The following is an 18,148-nucleotide window of genomic DNA, read 5'->3' on the forward strand; positions in this document are numbered from 1 at the left end:
GACGGCATGATTATTTGTTTCTCGCAATCATTCTTAAACATGATAAATTTATTCAAGAAAATACGAGGACGATTTGGGTGAGTGATTGTATTTCTACTCTGGCGGATATGCTGCATATTATATGGATATTACTTTTGATTTAATTTCAATAATAGAAAGAAAAAAATAAAAGGAGAGGTGTACAATCTTTTCAGCGTACATGTATGAATTTAGGCCTGTAAAACAACCGATCATTTTCTTTGATTATGATTTCGATTAGTTTTTGTATGCGGCTTGGTGTGGTTAGGTGAAAATGCAAAACAAAATTATCTTTTATAAAATACCAGTTAAAATAGCGTAGTCAGACAGATGTTGTTTGTGTTTTTTGCAGGTTGTTGATAGCCGTCGCCACATTGACTATTTGTATACTTCTGTTCAAACAAGGCGTGTTTCAGTCGCATATCGGTGCGTATGAAAATAATGAGAACAGCAGAAGTAATGATAAGCGAGAATTATCACTCCCTCGACGTGACCGTTTACAGTCATCTTTCCATCTACATGAAAATAATGGAAACGCAAGCGAAATAAAACTAAGAAAACTCCCAAACGACATGATTACCCGTGTTGGATTTCTTAAAGTTCGGAAAGCTGGCTCAACAACATTGCAATCTTTACTTTTTCGGTTCGCAGCCGAGCACCATTTGAAACCCGTTGTACCGAAGGAGAAGGAGTACGTTGCCAGTAAAGATAATGTCATTCCTATCGACGGCTCTTACAAATTTGACATATTTGCTGTCCACACTTATTACTATAACGCAACTCTTTTTGACGAGCTGCTTACAAAGGATCGGAAAGATATAGCGATAGTTCGTGAACCATTGGCAAGAATGATAAGCGCCGCCTATTTCTACAGAAACATACCCGGTCATCAACAAGATTACCTAAGGAATTTCCCAGAAAAAGATTACATTCACCATTTGCTTATGAACGATGAGTCGAAACGATCAGCTACCATGAACTCCATGGGTGTAGATTTCGGTTTCTTTAAGTACGCTTCCGAACGCGAAGAAGATGTTCAAACACATCTTGAGTATCTCAATACTAAATTCGCTCTAGTGTTGATAATGGAAAGACTTGATGAATCACTTGTGTTGTTAAAACGAATGTTTAAATGGTCTTTGAAGGATATTTTGTATTTCAAGAAGAATATTAACATACAGTACGAAAGGGAACTTGTTTTTAATGCGACAGAGTTATCGAGCTTTCGTAAAAATTCGCATTTAGATTACGTAATATATGGATACTTTCTCGACAAGTTTCAGCAGAAAATAAAAGCTGAAAATGACATTGATGACGAAGTGTTATACTTCACAAGGCTACTTATTACCGTCGGGTGGTTTTGCTCCGACACAAGCACTATTAACAATGGAACTTCACTCCATGTCTTGTCGAAAAAATGGAAAGAAGACTTCTTTGTAGATCGGAACGATTGTATATTGATTTCGAAATCAAATGAAATAGTAGCTGACACGATAAAAAGGGCTTATTATTCCTGATGAATGAACAAAGATGTGCAATGCTACGAATAGTTATATTGCGAACATTCAGAATTTTATTTGGAAATTATTAAAAGCTATTTGTCGGTGTTAATTTGATAATAGTTTAAACCAGTTTAACCAGTCTATTGTTTTCGGCCTTTTTATAGTCGACATGTGTATTTAACAATTTTACAACAATTTTCCAAGTCCTTATCTTTGTATCATGTTTTGGGGAATATACAGCGTTAACAGTGATACAGAGTGACCAGTTCTCCGAGCTGTTAAAAGATTTTTTACAAAATTAGGAACCAAGTGTAGCACTGTGCCATAGAATAAATAGTGCCATCATAAACATGAATTCAAATATATGCTATACAATCTTAGCTTTTTTTGCGTTTGGGAGCTTGTTATAATATACTTGTTTTGTTTATCAACGATACATTGTCGTGATCAGATACCTGACTTCGGTTTTTACAAAATAGAAAACTTCTCGCACAATTATTTACTAGCTCTGTGTATTTAATATTAAGTCTGGTAGTATTGATAGTGTGGTATTGAAGATTATTAACCGATTCCGTCACAATAGCTTGGCGATCGTTTTGGTAACGGAAGGTCGCGGATTCATTCATTTGTCACATTGTAGTGTGTTTCGTTTGTAAAAGTACGTTAATTTACCTTTTTTATGTTTCTTAAAACCAGTATATTTGAATATTTGCACAATTTGAAGTCTGACATCGAAGCTCATAAATCAATGAAAGTAGAAATAGATTTTCATTTTACGCCAAAAGTTTGGAAAATACGAATTGGATTTTTTTTAATATGAAAAAAATGTTATAAATCGGTCCACTAGTACATTTCAGTACCACAACTTGGAGCGATTTAGCCGCACTACATGGCGCATTTTAGCCCAGCCACTTGGCGCATTTTTCCTCCGCTCCTTTGTACATTTTCGCTCAACCACTTGGCGCATTTTAGCCCCGCCACTTGGCGCATTTTCGCCTTTTTCTCAAGTTCTAAGTAGAGTAATGTTAAAAGCTATTTTAAATATGATTTATTCAGAGTAAGAACCTTAGGAAATCCGTTTACAAAGAACACATAACAAAACCTGCAAGGGACGGGTTAAAGTTCATGTTGCGCTCGTATTTGCAAGAAACCCCTCTAGCTCTTTGGCTTATAACACTAGCATCGCCAACGCTCCTCTTTCTTTTAGCCTCTCAAAATCAAAGATAGTCTTAAATCTGTATCTATGCATAGCGTGATACTTACCCATGGTCATGCGATTGGTATGGTGGTACCGTTATGGAAGTAACACTGCGTCGAGGTTGATGTCATAGACTTATACATGTATAAACCCATTCGGAGCTCCTCGGCCATTATTATCTAAAACAACCTCGGATGTATGCCGGTACATCAGTTGAAGTCAAGTAGTTCGTAAATATTTGAATTATATCATTAACTAAATGTAGTCATTTAGAGTTGTATATGTTGATCTCAGTTTAAATTGATTGCCAGTGAAGAGTATTATTGCAAACATAATAAGATTCCGAGGAGTTAAGTCATAAAGTTTAACTGCTGAAAAAAATACTAAGCGATCTACTTGCAGCGGACTTAAACGTACCGCTTTTTGAGTATGTAAACCGTCCAAATACATCCGATGTTGTTTTCGATAAAAATGGCCGAGGAGTTCCGAATGCAGCAGAATAGATATCTGCCAAGATGAGCAAGATTAGCTGGAATTTAGCTATATAATATTCTTTGAAAAGAAGACCTTTTGTGGGAGGATATTTGTTTTTAACATATTAATTAATTATGGTAAATAGAGGTCAAAAAACGTATTTTTTTAGCCTCTCAAAATCAAAAATAGTCTAAAATCTTTATCCATGTATAACGTGACACATACCCATGGTCATGCGATAGGCATGGTGGTAGTAATTACTGTACTGTTATGGAAGTAGCACTGCGTCGAAGTTGATGTCATAGATTTATAGTATTCGGAATACCTCGGCCATTTTTATCGAAAACAACCTCGGATGTATTTGGACGGTTTACATACTCAGAAATTTGTATGTTTAAGTCCGCTGCAAGTAGATCGCGTAGTAATTTAATTTTGCAGTTAAACTTAATGACTTAACTCTTGTGGAATCTTTTTGCAATAATACACTTCACTGGCAATCAATCTAAACTTTGATCAATAAATACAAGCTAAAACACTACATTGAATTAATGATATAATTCAAAATGGTGTATATATGTATAACCCTTGCGAAACATATTGGCACTGACTAAAATATAACGGACAACATGACTTTTAACACGCCATCAATGGAGACACCGATGATACCAGAGCTATCACAGTAGTTTGATTGGAATGAATTGATATGACCTGTAAACATTTAGAGAAATTTAACCTAAAATATTTATTTTTTACATTCATCAAAGCTGTCACTCATACCATCGATCTAGCATGAATTAAGTGGGAATTACTGCAGTTTAACAATGTCAGAAAATCTCGAAATGCCTGCATATCTGACAGTAAAACAACTTAAATCTGAACACAGCAATCCGGTTCACTGATCAACACTGTCTACAGTTAAAAGGGACTGTAATCCTGGCCGAGCGTACAAATTCTGGCGGATCCGTCGTCTAGTGGTAACACACTTGATTTTCAACCCAGGGGTCGCAGGTTCGATTCCCCGTCGCATCACTAAAATACTAATCGTCTTCCGGAAGGGACGTTAAATGGGGGGTCCCGTGTGACAGTGCTATACACTGGTGCACGTTAAAGAACCAGGGTAGCTCTAGCCAGGGTTATATTCTGTCTATGCACTATGCTCCAAAAAAACTAAAATGACTAACAATCTTAACGGAGCAATCGCCGAATGGGCACAGCCCGAACGCGAGTATAAATAAGCTTACACACCACCACCGCCGAGAGTACATTCCCTTCTAATGACTGTAGTGTTGGTCAGACGAGAGAAACATAAATGTTTGGGTAGCGGACTTGAACTGGCCAGTGAGACCGGTTTTAGGACGCTCAACGACAAACTAGGTGTACATTGATGGCTATAAGTTTGTTTTTCACCTTAAACAATATATTGCATACGAGTTAATTGAGATGTGGCATTTAACGTTATATTTCTGTTCACATAAAGAACAAAGCTAATCATTTCATATTTCTATCTATAACATATTTCGGTCACTCGGTGCTGTAATTTTATCAATACTCTTTAAATCAATACATATATTGCATTAACAAGGCATTAAGGGGGCGAAAAATAGGTTGATATTAAAAACAATAATATATAACTTTTTATATGCATACATATGTTTAAATCATTTGACTTTAAAGCTGCGCTACTGTAGATTGATTTTTTTTGTGTTGGAATGATATATATATATATATATATATATATACATATGTCTATATAAGACTGCTGACAAAAAGAGCAGCTCGCAGTTTTCATATTGACGTTTGAAAACTTATGCTTTATAGCTAAAAACAATAATATATAACTTTTTATATGCATACATATGTTTAAATCATTTGACTTTAAAGCTGCGCTACTGTAGATTGATTTTTTTTGTGTTGGAATGATATATATATATATATATATATATATATATATATATATATATATATATATATATATATATATATATACATATGTCTATATAAGACTGCTGACAAAAAGAGCAGCTCGCAGTTTTCATATTGACGTTTGAAAACTTATGCTTTATAGCTAAGAGCGTTACTATTAAACGGTTTAAGAAAAGAAAATCGGCAGTTTAACAATTGACTAAGATCTGTTCTATTTTGAGTTATACCATATGACTCAATTGAAGATACTGATGCTAAAATGAGCTGATTCTCAAACAAAATGCAAAGATCTCGTTTGAAGGCGCAACCATAACAGACACTGATTTAGAGACGAACAAGTATACAAACAACACCGGTAGATACAGTAGAAACACGCAAATAGCTTTATCAATGCATTTAAGCTGCACTCCCACAGATTGAACGTTTTGACAACTTTTTTTAGTTTTTGTCTTGGAACGAGCCAATTTTTGCGAAAATCCATGGAAACCATAAGACTGCTGACAAAAAATTAAATCGCAGATTTTTATATTTAAGTCCAAAAATTGATGTTTTATTATTTTTTTAAACCGTTAGTAACAGTTTAAGCCATGGATTTTCGAACGGAAATATGAAAAACGAGGATCTGAGTTTTGTCAGCAATCTTATATAATTGGTTTGATGATGTTTGCGCAAAAATTTGTAAAACGGGAATATCTGTGAGAGTGCCTTGGAAATGCGCCCGGCAGTTTATCACTATGAACGTCCATACAACCTGCTTAACATCTGTGCAAACTCGTATTGACAAATAAAAAAAACGTGTAATAAATTGCGACCTTTAAGAAACATAATAAAAAGCCAAATGGTGGCAGATGTAACTATCAAGCCATTTTTTGTCTTCAATAAAACACAATACTGTAATTAAATACTGTTACAGTAATATTAATAATAATTATTATTATTTATTGCAGGGATAAAGGTCATTTCTCCATTTGTGTGTCTTCGTTAACATATAAAATAGTTTTATGGCTTACACATAATGTTGTGGTTCCTGTAACCTTAAGGACCATGTCTAAATACATGGTTATGTATTCAGTGAGTATAATATATGAAACAGGATTGTGAAAAGTATTTCACTCTGACGTTGCGCAGGATGTTGCAAACATTTTCAGTATCATGGCGTTAACGTAACAGCTAAACCCCGCCGTTACTAGTGTGTTTTTTGTTAAAAATAAAGTGACTATTTAGAGAACATTTGTTGATTTCAGTACTTCACGAGTGCCATATATAAAAGACAATTTTACTTTCAGCTTACTTTCTAAGATATTTTGGAATCTTAAACTATTATTATTATTATTATTATTATTATTATTATTGTTATTATTACTATTATTATTATTATTATTATTATTATTATTATTATTATTAATACCCTCTTTTTACATACTTCTTGATCCCCTTCAGGCACAGCTCTAATCGCCGATGACGCAGACTGTAAGCCCAACGCGGGCTGGTGAAAAAAATAGACCTCCCAAGATTATTTGTTAACTTTATTGTTTATTCGTATTTAATTTTAAACATTTTATAATCATTCATGAAAAACGTTTTATTTTTGCATTTATGTTCTAAAAAATGACAGACAAGAATTATTTTTTTTTTAAATTTATCAGCTCATTAATACAATAAACGAAATAACTCAACGGTCAAAAGCGTAAATAAAGTCGGTTGAACTGTAGAGTTGGTTAAGTTCCAGTGGCTTGCGTAAAGGCCATATCGCACCGAAGGTCGAGTGCGATGTACCCCTCACGCGAGAATCGGCAAGTAATACAAACACAAAGCTCAAGCAACTCATATCGCATTTCTTTTTTCGCCCACCTCATATCAGTAGATCGAAAAATTTGGCCATGCTGGAAATTCTTTTCTCCCACCTCAGATAAGTAGATCCAAAAATTTAACCATGCTAGAAATTCTTATTTTGCCCACGGGCAAAGATTAAACAAGTACCCGTAATGGAACTCCTTTTTAATGAGCATCGCATTGTAATTACCTCCCTTGTTGAAGACTGCCGCCTGTAGCATCATGGAAACCTTGTCGTGTGGCATTAACTAAAATGCTAATTAACTATTTCTCGCTTCAAATGTCAGCATAAAAAAGAGTTCACGCACTTTTCAAGAAATAATGATACACTCTCCTCAGAAATATTTAAGGAATGAATTGCGGGTTGATGTCATTATCGGGGTATGAATGCAATTCGGCTGGTCAGTGTGTGGAGTCCGAAGGAAAAGACTGGATAAATTCCTTGTATCATTAAAACAAAAGTTTAATTGGTCATTAAAGGATCGTTTGCATTAAACAATAACATAAAAATAAGACAGGACACTAGTCTTTAATGAAACAGAATTGTTGAAATGCCACAAAAAGTCCATTTAGATTATTCAATATATAATACTTTCTTGGCGAATTTAAGCAGAATAATGAAGCTGAAAACGACCACACTGATGAAGTTGCGTATCTAGAAGGCTGCATATTACTGTTGCGTACTTTGCAATTTTACTCAATTTTATTTCTTAAAGATGAAAAGGATACTTCTATTGAGATATCAACGTGTGAATAATGATTTCAAATGTAAATAAAACAGTTCAAGCAAACTTAAAGGAAGTTTTTGCTACAATGTATGGATTTTTAAGAGTGTGACCAAGTTTGGATAAGAAGGGAGTTCATGTATGTTTCACAAGGTGTGCAAACAGCAAAAAAACATGTATGTTGGAATTTTGATTTTTTGCCTTATTATATAATGAATGCATATTTCATTCAAATTGTTTTATGAGTTATAGCAAACGATTTTGTTTTGCACACCGACGCCTATGTAAATTCTAGAGTTCATTTAGGCGATCTACAAAAAATGGAGCGAGCGAAACGAGGCCGCATGAATTGTTTAAAAAACGAACGAGCTAAAAACGAGGAAATACGTTTATGAAATTTTAAGAGTCGTGTCAAAACGTGTTAATAAACACTTATACCATTAAAAGAGTAGAGTTAAGTTCCTTTCGAGTTGTTAACGTATGCTGCTGAGTGAAGCGCATGTTTATTTTTATGATTTCCATAACACGACTTACATGAATTCAATCGACACTACATAAAAAAAAACACATTCTTTACTGTGGTTTCTTTGTGTATCTGCTCTTTCGAGATTTTTTTTGTAATATCAGTCACTCATGGTCAAGAACAAGTATGCCTTTCAGAGGGCGACTTTTTTCTCTAATGACCGGAAGACCACCTTTAAAACCTTGCTTTTTATTGCAAAGTTGTTTGTTGGTGTACACAGCTTTCGCCTTCGGCGACCAGGTTTTCTTTGCCTCTGGGTTTTCAAGTAACTCACTCTCCGGCATTGCAAATCCAACTGTCTTTTTCTGGTTGTTTGTCCCCTGAGGTTCAGATATTGTCGAAGAATTCGGTATGCTTAAATTTTGAACTGGAATTGTTTGGGGAGTGAATGACTCTCTTTTCATTCGTTCTTTATCTTTCTTTCGTAGTTCTGTTTCCCGAACATTTTTGTCATTCTGCAATTTTTGTCTGATCTGCGTAATGTCAAAGAAAACATAGCATTATCAAAATGTTATGACAAATCAATTTTAGGAATACTCATATAAACTAGAACGTACAATTTGCCAAATGACGCTTCTAGGTTCAGTACTATTCTGTGGTTATGGCGCTAAATTGATGAATGTATTCCGTCAGTGTTTTATTGTCGTCGTCAGAGACGGTCGCGTCAAAGCTAGCCATTCAAAACTGTTAATATAATTATTGTAATTATGTACATGGCATGTGACCGCCGATTAACAACAAATATACGCATATGTGAGGCAATTCTATTGCTCTTACACATTGGGCCATAAAAAGTTCACGGATGCTGCTACTCGATTTACAAACCTGGTGACGTTTGATCATGTTGGCTCCTGACATTTCATGCTCGATGTTTTTCAGGGCGTTCCGGATAATCAAGTCCTCGTGTCGTGTCTTCTCTTTATCTAAATAACCTTAAATGAATTGAAAGATGTGTGACAAGATTCGTATGAAGAAAATTGCAGACTTTTCATATCACCAATTAACAAAGCGACATGATTCGGGTCTACATAGAGGGGCGAAAGCGAACTTGTATTTATCATTTAATGTCTTTCTCTGGTGGATAAGTTTCATTCGGAAATCATTGGCCAATTTATATCGAAAGCAACATCGGATGTATGTAGAGCGTTTACAAGGTCAGAAATGTTTATATTCAACTAATCTGCAGGTAGATCGCATAGTTTCAATTTAGTAGTTAATCTTAATGACTTTACTCTTCGGACTCATTATTATGCAATTATTAACTTCACTGGCAATCACTTTAAATTTGGATATTAAACGTACACGTTAAAGTACTACAACTAATTTATACTATTATTTAAATCTACGAACTTCTTCTACAGATGTAACGGCATACATTCGAGGTTGATTTCGATGGAAAATAGCCGAGGAGTTCCGAATGGATAAGTAAGGAGCCCCGTGGCCCGTTTCGATACAAAATAACATAGCCGTCAATGTTGTGCTGCTTAAGAGTGGTCGTGGACAACCGTAAAGTTTAGAGCTGAATATATATCAGTGGTCGTGGACAACCGTAAAGTTTAGAGCTGAATATATATCAGCGGTCGTGGACAACCGTAAAGTTTAGAGCTGAATATATATCAGCGGTCGTGGACAACCGTAAAGTTTAGAGCTGAATATATATCAGCGGTCGTGGACAACCGTAAAGTTTAGAGCTGAATATATATCAGGAATGATCTTGACAATATTGATCTTTATTAGTAACGCAGATAACGCCGAAAACAGGGTTACGCCTAGCCCCAATATCACGAAATTACGTAAGACAAAACTCAAACTCAATCTCAACTCATTTTACCACATAAAAACATAGTGTTGTTCAAAATCTTGACTGTTTTTTATACTTTTTGAAAACGTATTTCCTTATAGAAGTTGTTATTGAAAGATTTTGACAATAATTCAAAGAAAACTTATTCTAGAGCAAAAAAATGTCTTTGAATAATTTGTTAAAAGTACATTTTTGGCCGTAGAATTTTTTTCGCATCGAAATCTATATCAAAGGTTTCAATCAACATATTCAATGATAGAATGCGATTAAAATATGTAAAATATTATTTTTTTCAATAATTTTTATGTTATATGGTAAAAAATGAGAATGAGTTTGAGGTTTGACTCAAGTATTTTCGTGATATTGGGGCCTGGTTTATTGAAACAGGGCCCTGACGATAAGCTACAAAAATATTTTGTGTAGTCATACTTTACATAATGTTGTTGTCACGGTCGCGAGTTGACACCAACTTAAAGGGGCTGTACTCCGTATGATAAAATAGCCGGAAAAAAGAAAATTGTTGAAACTGACATAAACTTGGCATCGATGTGTACAATGTATTGAAACTTACTAGTTGAAGTACCACATAGTTTACAATTAATTTATTTTTGGCAGTTATTTCGTATTTTTCCATTAAAAAAAGATTACTGGGTATGTCTACCAGGTAGAATTCATTACTTATGCGTGATTGGCTAATCGGTGTTATCACGTGATTTTACCGAGGTAGGTGTATAGCTTAATTATGTCACCCATATAGAGTAAGCCGTCGTAGCTCAGTGGATACGACGATACTTTGCAATTTTGGCGACACGGGTTCGAACCTGGTCTCCGACACATTTTTTTTTTTACTTTTTGGTACTTTTTTTTACAATTATGATATCAAAGCGTAACACATTTTATTAGATAATTTTCCTGAGATTCGTTACAGAAAAAAACTTTTTTTGGTGACAATCTGGTGTGCAGTCCCTTTGAAGCACAACTGGGACAGACTAAATGGTCGAACTGAATTGCATTTGAGACTTACCTCTAATCCAACTTTTGTCGTTCAGACGCCAGTTTCCCCAGTCAGTGAGGTCCCTAACCAAGGCTGGCATGGGTGGTATGCGCTCCTCTTCTTGCGAACCTGCGCCTATCGTCTGCTCCCTTCTTAGTGCCGGAAACCTTTGGCCGGGTCGCTGAGCAACGCCTGGCTGACTCGATAGAGATTTAGATTTTGCCAAACCCACAGTGTGTCTTGTGGGTTCAGTATAAGCGGTTTCTGCTTCATGTCCGCTGTACTTCGTCCTGATTTCTTTTTTCTCCGTAACAAACTCAGGGCCAGTTTCTTGTTTCTCAGATGTCTCCTCGGCGTTGTTGTGAGGTTCATTTCTGTTCGGTCCGTGTCCCTGCCGATGTAAACCACCTCTTGGAGAAAGTCCACCGGTGTCGATAAGCGACTGCAGTTTGCTCAGTCGGACGTCAATCAGGGATTTTAGCTTCAGATCCTCTTTCTCTGACCCAAAGTCATGTTCTGCTCCTCCTGAATGGTAAAAAATGATAAAAATAGCAGGGTGGGTGCGGGGGGGGGGGGGGGCTCAAAATGCACCATTTGGAACTAGAAATTGTTAAAATTTTCGTGGGTACTCACCACCGCCCCCCCCCCCCACCGCCGCGATTTTAAGCCAAATATATTCTGGTTCTGAAGGAGCGGCAAAAGTCAAATGGTTACGCCCCTAAGCTACGCCCCCTCTAACGTCATATCCTGGGTCCGCCACTGATATATTAACTTCACTTTTTTTTCTGAGATTTAATTTGCATTGACGTTTTTCATTATAAATTCATTTATACTTAAACCCAATATACTTTTCTTTACATTTGACTGAAACATTTGAAAAATTGACTTTAGATATGAAATTGCTTAAGATTTTTATAACTATCAGCTCAAGCATATATGACGTCACATTAAACCAGTATGATGTATAGCAGCGTCTGAGTTATTTATTGTTAGAAAAATTAACAATATTCATAAAGGATACAAAATCAATTCAAACCATTTAAAACATTGTGCGCAACCCATAGAACCTTAAAAAATGAGTAAAATAATTTGGAAAAACTCTGATAATTCTTCCTTCCTTACTTCATTTATTTGCATGGCTTTAAAACTTTTATTCATTTTTTATCATGTGTATCTATTTAATAGGCAATCATTAAAGAATTATAAGGTTATAGGCATCAACCGTGAACATACTTTCGATCTTATCTTTGTCATTTTAAATACTTAATTTTCCGTAACAATTAACCGCCACCTTGTGCGTAAACCTACCATGAAAATATTGACGTTTTGTATCAATATTATTTAAAACCGATTAGGAAATGCTAGGAGGTTTTTATATTTCTAATTATTCTAATATTTCACAGGAACACTGAGAGTCTGTTAAAAGAAGTTGACGTCATTTTTTCTGCGTAATTAAGTGTTAGAAAAATTAAAGACCTTTTTGCTGGTAGTTAATTTATGAATAAATACTTATAATTTGGTTAATAACTGCAATACTTTGGTGAATGTTTTTGTAAATCAAAGTTATTGATGGACATCTAAAAGCGATTATTATTATTATCATTATTATTATTATTATTATTATTATTATTATTATTATTATTAAAATTATTATTATTATTACATTAAAATTCTTCTTCTTCTTCTTCTTCTTCTTCTTCTTCTTCTTCTTCTTCTTATTATTATTATTATTATTATTATTATTAAAATTATTATCAATATTATTATTTTTATTATTATTATCAAAATTATTATCAAAATTATAATCATTAATCGATATTATTATTATTATTAATAAATAATAATAATAGCATAAATGATTGCTCTAAACCGATAGGCTTACAAGTCTAAAATGATCAGTCAGACAAGTTGTTACAAATAACAATAAATTCGAAAAATCTTATGTACGATATAATCGTTGGCTATTATGCGCCAATTAAATTGTCAAAAAAAATCGAAAAATATAAATACGTATATGAAAGATCAGTGCTCTCAATTACAGAAATGAGAAAGCATTATAATTATCTGCATGTCACTAGAAATTCTTGACGAAAGGGTGCTGAAACGACAAATAACTACTCTTAATTTTGTTCGTATAACCGTTTTGTCGAATAATCGAACATAATTTAGTTTGTGGTGTGCTGTTTTGTATCTCAAAGGTTTATTTTTTCGCGAAGAAGTTGGCGTGCGGACGTTTTCAGGCGAATAAAGGTAATCTAAAACACGACGAATAGATTCAACAACATGGAAAATATAAGAATACCCCTTCACGTAAATTGAACGTTAAATTATTGTCTTTTGCCACCGAAATAAAGTTGCTTCGTTATCAACTTGTCAACCGTTTTTTTTCTCTACCTACAATTTAAAGATAGCTAGAGATCGACAAATGAACTACTTGTTAGACATTTTTTTTTTTTTTTTGCGAAAACCAGTTACCACGAAAGGCTAGAAGTCAGCGATGATTATGTTAACTCGTCGTAATAAAGCGATGGTTTGATACAGCTTAAAAGGTGATCGCAAACTGCATATTATTTCACACTTAAGTATTTTGTAAGTTATAATAGTGAATCGTGTGTCATTTTTGTTCTCGTAAGTTTATAAAAACATTCGCGTCATAATCATGAAACAACCACTTACCCATGTCGTTAATGTCCAGTATTTCCTCAAACAGAGCCTGAGAAGACACCATCGTCTGATGTTCCAGAAGCTTGGTCCATCGGTTCACCACCATTTTCTTCCCCGTATCAATCCGCGACACGTTGTAATGCGAATTTCGGACCTCTATTTTCACCAATCTATCCAGCTCCTTTTTCACTGTTTTGTTGGTCCGGAAAATACAGTCCCCGGTCCGGCTTTTGGACATACTTATTGCGCCTTTCATGACCTTAATAATCTGAAGGGTCTTCGTCCTATCCACGACGGTAGCACTGTCGTAGAGTGATTCAACGCATTTATCATACCGTACCATTGTTCAAGTTTTTTAACTATTTATTTTTGCTTCCCAATCCTTTGTTTGAATGCCTTTGCTGATACGCTTTGTAATTATATGCTCTATTTCAATACAAAAAAAACCTTCAATTGTTGTATCAGAATACGCAATCAAATATTTTAATAACTTGCCATTTACTTCTCATTCAAAATCCATTAAATTGTAAAGAGTCCTATTCAAAATTGTAAACAACTGGGGACAACCCAGGCCTTATGTATGCTCTTTGATTTCCATTTCGCTCATTTCACTTTTCTATATTAATAAAACAGTCCATTTACTTACGTCAATTCATAGCTTTATGTCATAGAAGAAAATTTAAAATATAAGAGACATCTGCTGTTTGAATTGCACGTATTCAAAGAGCGTTTCTCTAAAAACAAACTGAGTAAAACATATTTCAAATTATCAAATTCTACGTTCTTTCACCTAATTACTTTTTAACTACTTTGGACCAACTCACGCAAGATTCTATTCTTCTTATAGAAATATTTGACAGAGTTGGAGTTCATGACATTATTGTACATTAATTTTGTTTTTACTTTTTAGAAACATAATCCCATAATGTCTACACCCGGGCAATTATTAAGTACTGAATATATTTGTTAAAATATTTCGTTGTGAAAATATCCACTTCACTTGAACATAAGTAGGTTTTGTTTGATAAAGATTACTTAATTTTAGTTTGAAGCCAAAGTGTCAATACGGAGGCATTAACTGACAGTAGGAATTGTCTGTTTCAGTAAAATCGTTATGTCGGATCGATTCCATTTGATTTAAAGTAAATCTGTGGATTGCTCGTTTCATGCCAAATGATACATATTTTGTGATTTGTGAATATTTTATCGTGGGTCATCAGCAATAGTTACGCTGAGTGGAATATAATATGCAATAATCAAATGAAAAATTCAGGGACAAATAAAGTAACCAAAGAAATTAACAATTGCTCAGTTCAAATAATTTCCCGGCGAAGAATGATTAAGATTCCGCAGAGTAAAGTCCTTAGTTTGACTCCTAATTGCAATTATTACGCGATCTAATTACAGCGTAGTTAAAAGTAAAAAAATCTGATAATGTACATACCGTCCATGATATACACCCGTTTTTTTCGATTGAAAATGTCCGAGGTGTTATGATTGGAACAAGACAACAGGAACTAAACGAAAACACCCAACGTAAAAAACAACACAGACAGACCATTTACTACAGTCGAACCCCGTTGGTTCGAAGTCCAAGGGACCGGCGAAAATACCTCGAGCCTCGGCAAAATCGAGCCAAGCGGGAATGCTTATATTCAATATAATGAAATCGGTCATTTACATACAGTTCGAGCCAACGAGGAATTCGAGCCAAGCGAGTTCGAGCCAACGGCTATAATAAATGTTAGGATTATCACTTTAAACCAATTCTTGAGTACTCATTGTCAACTCGTCGCGTTTATTCATGTATGTGCTCTAGTGTTTGATTCAAGCTTCCGTTTAAATTCTATATATTATTATGTTTTACACTTTTGTTAGCGATTCGTTATCCATTTTCAACTCACACTAGCTGCTTAAGCATCGCTATGTGTAATATTATTGCAAGTACGTCATACAATTAGTCTGATATGTTTTTCGAATTTTGTTAAACTTAACAACGTAATTAACGTCATTGTTGTTATTTTTAAACGTGAAATAGTTGGTGACTTGCGCATGCATTAAACTAAAACACGTACAGCTGAAACAGCTGTCTCAACGCTTATTATGAATTCCGCAGATTATATGTGTATCCATTAAACTTTCAAAGCATTTAAGTGTTAAAAGTTAAACACCGATGACGTATTACTACGCACCGGCATACATCCGAGGCGTCCTCGTATCGAAGTTGACCGATTGAAATACGTTGGACGGTGTGCCAAACAATCAGGAAACACATGTGATCATTATAAAAGTGAAAACGAGACTGCTGTAAGCCAGTGCTAGGTTATTGACAGTGTTGCAACTACCATTGCGGACAATTAACAGTCTCGATCAAACCGAGACTGCTGTAAGCCGGTGCTAGAGATGTTGACTGTGTTGCACAAATCATTGCTGGCAATGTACAGTCTCGATCAAACCGAGACTGCTGTAAGCCGGTGCTAGGAGTGTTGACGGTGTTACACATATCATTGCTGGCAATGTACAGTCTCGATCAAACCGAGACTGCTGTAAGCCGGTGCTAGGGCTGTTGACGGTGTTACACATATCATTGCTGGCAATGTACAGTCTCGATCAAACCGAGATTGCTGTAAGCCTGTGCTAAGGGTGTTGACAGTGTTGTACCTATCTTGCTGGCAATTAACAGTCTCAATCAAACACATGTGATCATTATAAAAGTGAAAACGTGACTGCTGTTAGCCAGTGCTAGGGTGTTGACAGTGTTGCAACTACCATTGCGGACAATTAACAGTCTCGATCAAACCGAGACTGCTGTAAGCCGGTGCTAGAGATGTTGACTGTGTTGCACAAATCATTGCTGCCAATGTACACTCTCGATCAAACCGAGACTGCTGTAAGCCGGTGCTAGGAGTGTTGACGGTGTTGCATCTATCATTGCTGGCAATGTACACTCTCGATCAAACCGAGACTGCTGTAAGCCGGTGCTAGGGATGTTGGCGGTGTTACACCTATCATTGCTGGTAATGTACAGTCTCGATCAAACCGAGACTGCTGTAAGCCTGTGCTAAGGATGTTGACAGTGTTGCACCTTTCATTGCGGACAATTAACAGTCGTGATCAAACCGAGACTGCTGTAAGCCTATGCTAGGGTGTTAACAGTGTTGTACCTATCTTGCTGGCAATTAACAGTCTCAATCAAACACATGTGATCATTATAAAAGTGAAAACGTGACTGCTGTAAGCCAGTGCTAGGGTGTTGACAGTGTTGCAACTACCATTGTGGACAATTAACAGTCTCGATCAAACCGAGACTTCTTTAAACCAGTGATAGAGATGTTGACTGTGTTGCACAAATCATTGCTGCCAATGTACACTCTCGATCAAACCGAGACTGCTGTAAGCCGGTGCTAGGAGTGTTGACGGTGTTGCACCTATCAGTGCTGGCAATGTACAGTCTCGATCAAACCGAGACTGCTGTAAGCCGGTGCTAGGGCTGTTGACGGTGTTACACATATCATTGCTGGCAATGTACAGTCTCGATCAAACCGAGACTGCTGTAAACCTGTGCTAAGGATGTTGACAGTGTTGCACCTTTCATTGCGGATAATTAACAGTCGTGATCAAACCGAGACTGCTGTAAGCCTGTGCTAGGGTGTTGACATTGTTGTACCTATCTTGCTGGCAATTAACAGTCTCAATCAAACCAAGACTGCTGTAAGCCCGGCTAAGGATGTAGACAGTGTTACAGCTATCCTGCGGTCAATTAACAGTCTCGATCAAACCGAGACTGCTGCAAGTCTATGCTAGGGTGTTGACAGTGTTGCAGCTATCTTGCGGACAATTAACAGTCTCCATCAAACCGAGACTGCTGCAAGTCTATGCTAGGGTGTTGACAGTGTTGCAGCTATCTTGCGGACAATTAACAGTCTCCATCAAAGCGAGACTAATGCAAGTCTATGCTAGGGTGTTGACAGTGCTGTACCTATCTTGCTGGCAATTAACAGTCTATGTCAAACCGAGACTGCTATAAGCCGGTGCTAAGGGTGTTGACAGTGTTGTTCCTATCTTGCTGGCAATTAACAGTCTCAATCAAACCGAGACTGCTGCAAGCCGGTGCTAGGGTGTTGACAGTGTTGCAACTATCTTGCGGACAATGAACAGTCTCGATCAGACCGAGACTGCTGCAAGCCTATGCTAGGGTGTTGACAGTGTTAAACCAATCTTGCTGGCAATAAACATTCTCGATCAAACCGAGACTGCTGTAAGCCGGTGCTAGGGTGTTGACGGTGTTGTACCTATCGTGCTGGCAATTAACAATCTCGATCAAAGAGAGGCTGCTGTAAGCCGGTGCTAAGGATGCAGACAGTGTTGCAGCTATCTTGCTGGCAATTAACAATCTCGATCAAAGAGAGGCTGCTGTAAGCCGGTGCTAGGGTGTTGACAGTGTTGCAGCTATCTTGCTGGCAATTAACAATCTCGATCAAAGAGAGGCTGCT

The 18,148-nt window shown here is 36.1% G+C and overlaps 1 protein-coding gene across 2 annotated transcripts; it reads right to left on the reverse strand.

The window, feature by feature from the left end:
- Positions 1–6,821: 6,821 nt before the first annotated feature.
- LOC128232573 (uncharacterized) lies at positions 6,822–14,370 on the reverse strand. Of its 2 annotated transcripts, XM_052946217.1 has the most exons (5): positions 14,302–14,369; positions 13,668–13,957; positions 11,022–11,516; positions 9,022–9,128; positions 6,822–8,669 (listed from the first exon to the last, which is right to left on the reverse strand). In XM_052946217.1, exons 2-5 carry the CDS (start codon positions 13,909–13,911, stop codon positions 8,301–8,303), a joined length of 1,215 nt encoding a protein of 404 aa, XP_052802177.1. In that variant the 5' UTR covers positions 13,912–13,957; positions 14,302–14,369; the 3' UTR covers positions 6,822–8,300. The 2 variants fall into 2 exon arrangements, with proteins under 2 accessions (XP_052802177.1, XP_052802176.1); XM_052946216.1 differs by having other exon boundaries at positions 13,668–14,370.
- Between the last annotated feature and the right edge of the window lie 3,778 nt (positions 14,371–18,148).

This window comes from Mya arenaria, chromosome 4, assembly GCF_026914265.1.
Source record: "Mya arenaria isolate MELC-2E11 chromosome 4, ASM2691426v1".
Classification (NCBI taxonomy): domain Eukaryota; kingdom Metazoa; phylum Mollusca; class Bivalvia; order Myida; family Myidae; genus Mya; species Mya arenaria.

Bases quoted from the DNA above. Each gene is read 5' to 3' on its own strand.
- LOC128232573 (XM_052946216.1), bottom strand. From the start codon at position 13,998: ATGGTACGGTATGATAAATGCGTTGAATCACTCTACGACAGTGCTACC. The intron at 9,129-11,021 runs GTAAGTCTCAAA...AATTCATTTAAG, and splicing joins CGACAAAAGTTGGATTAGAG to GTTATTTAGATAAAGAGAAG. The intron at 8,670-9,021 runs GTTTGTAAATCG...GACATTACGCAG, and splicing joins ACATGATCAAACGTCACCAG to ATCAGACAAAAATTGCAGAA.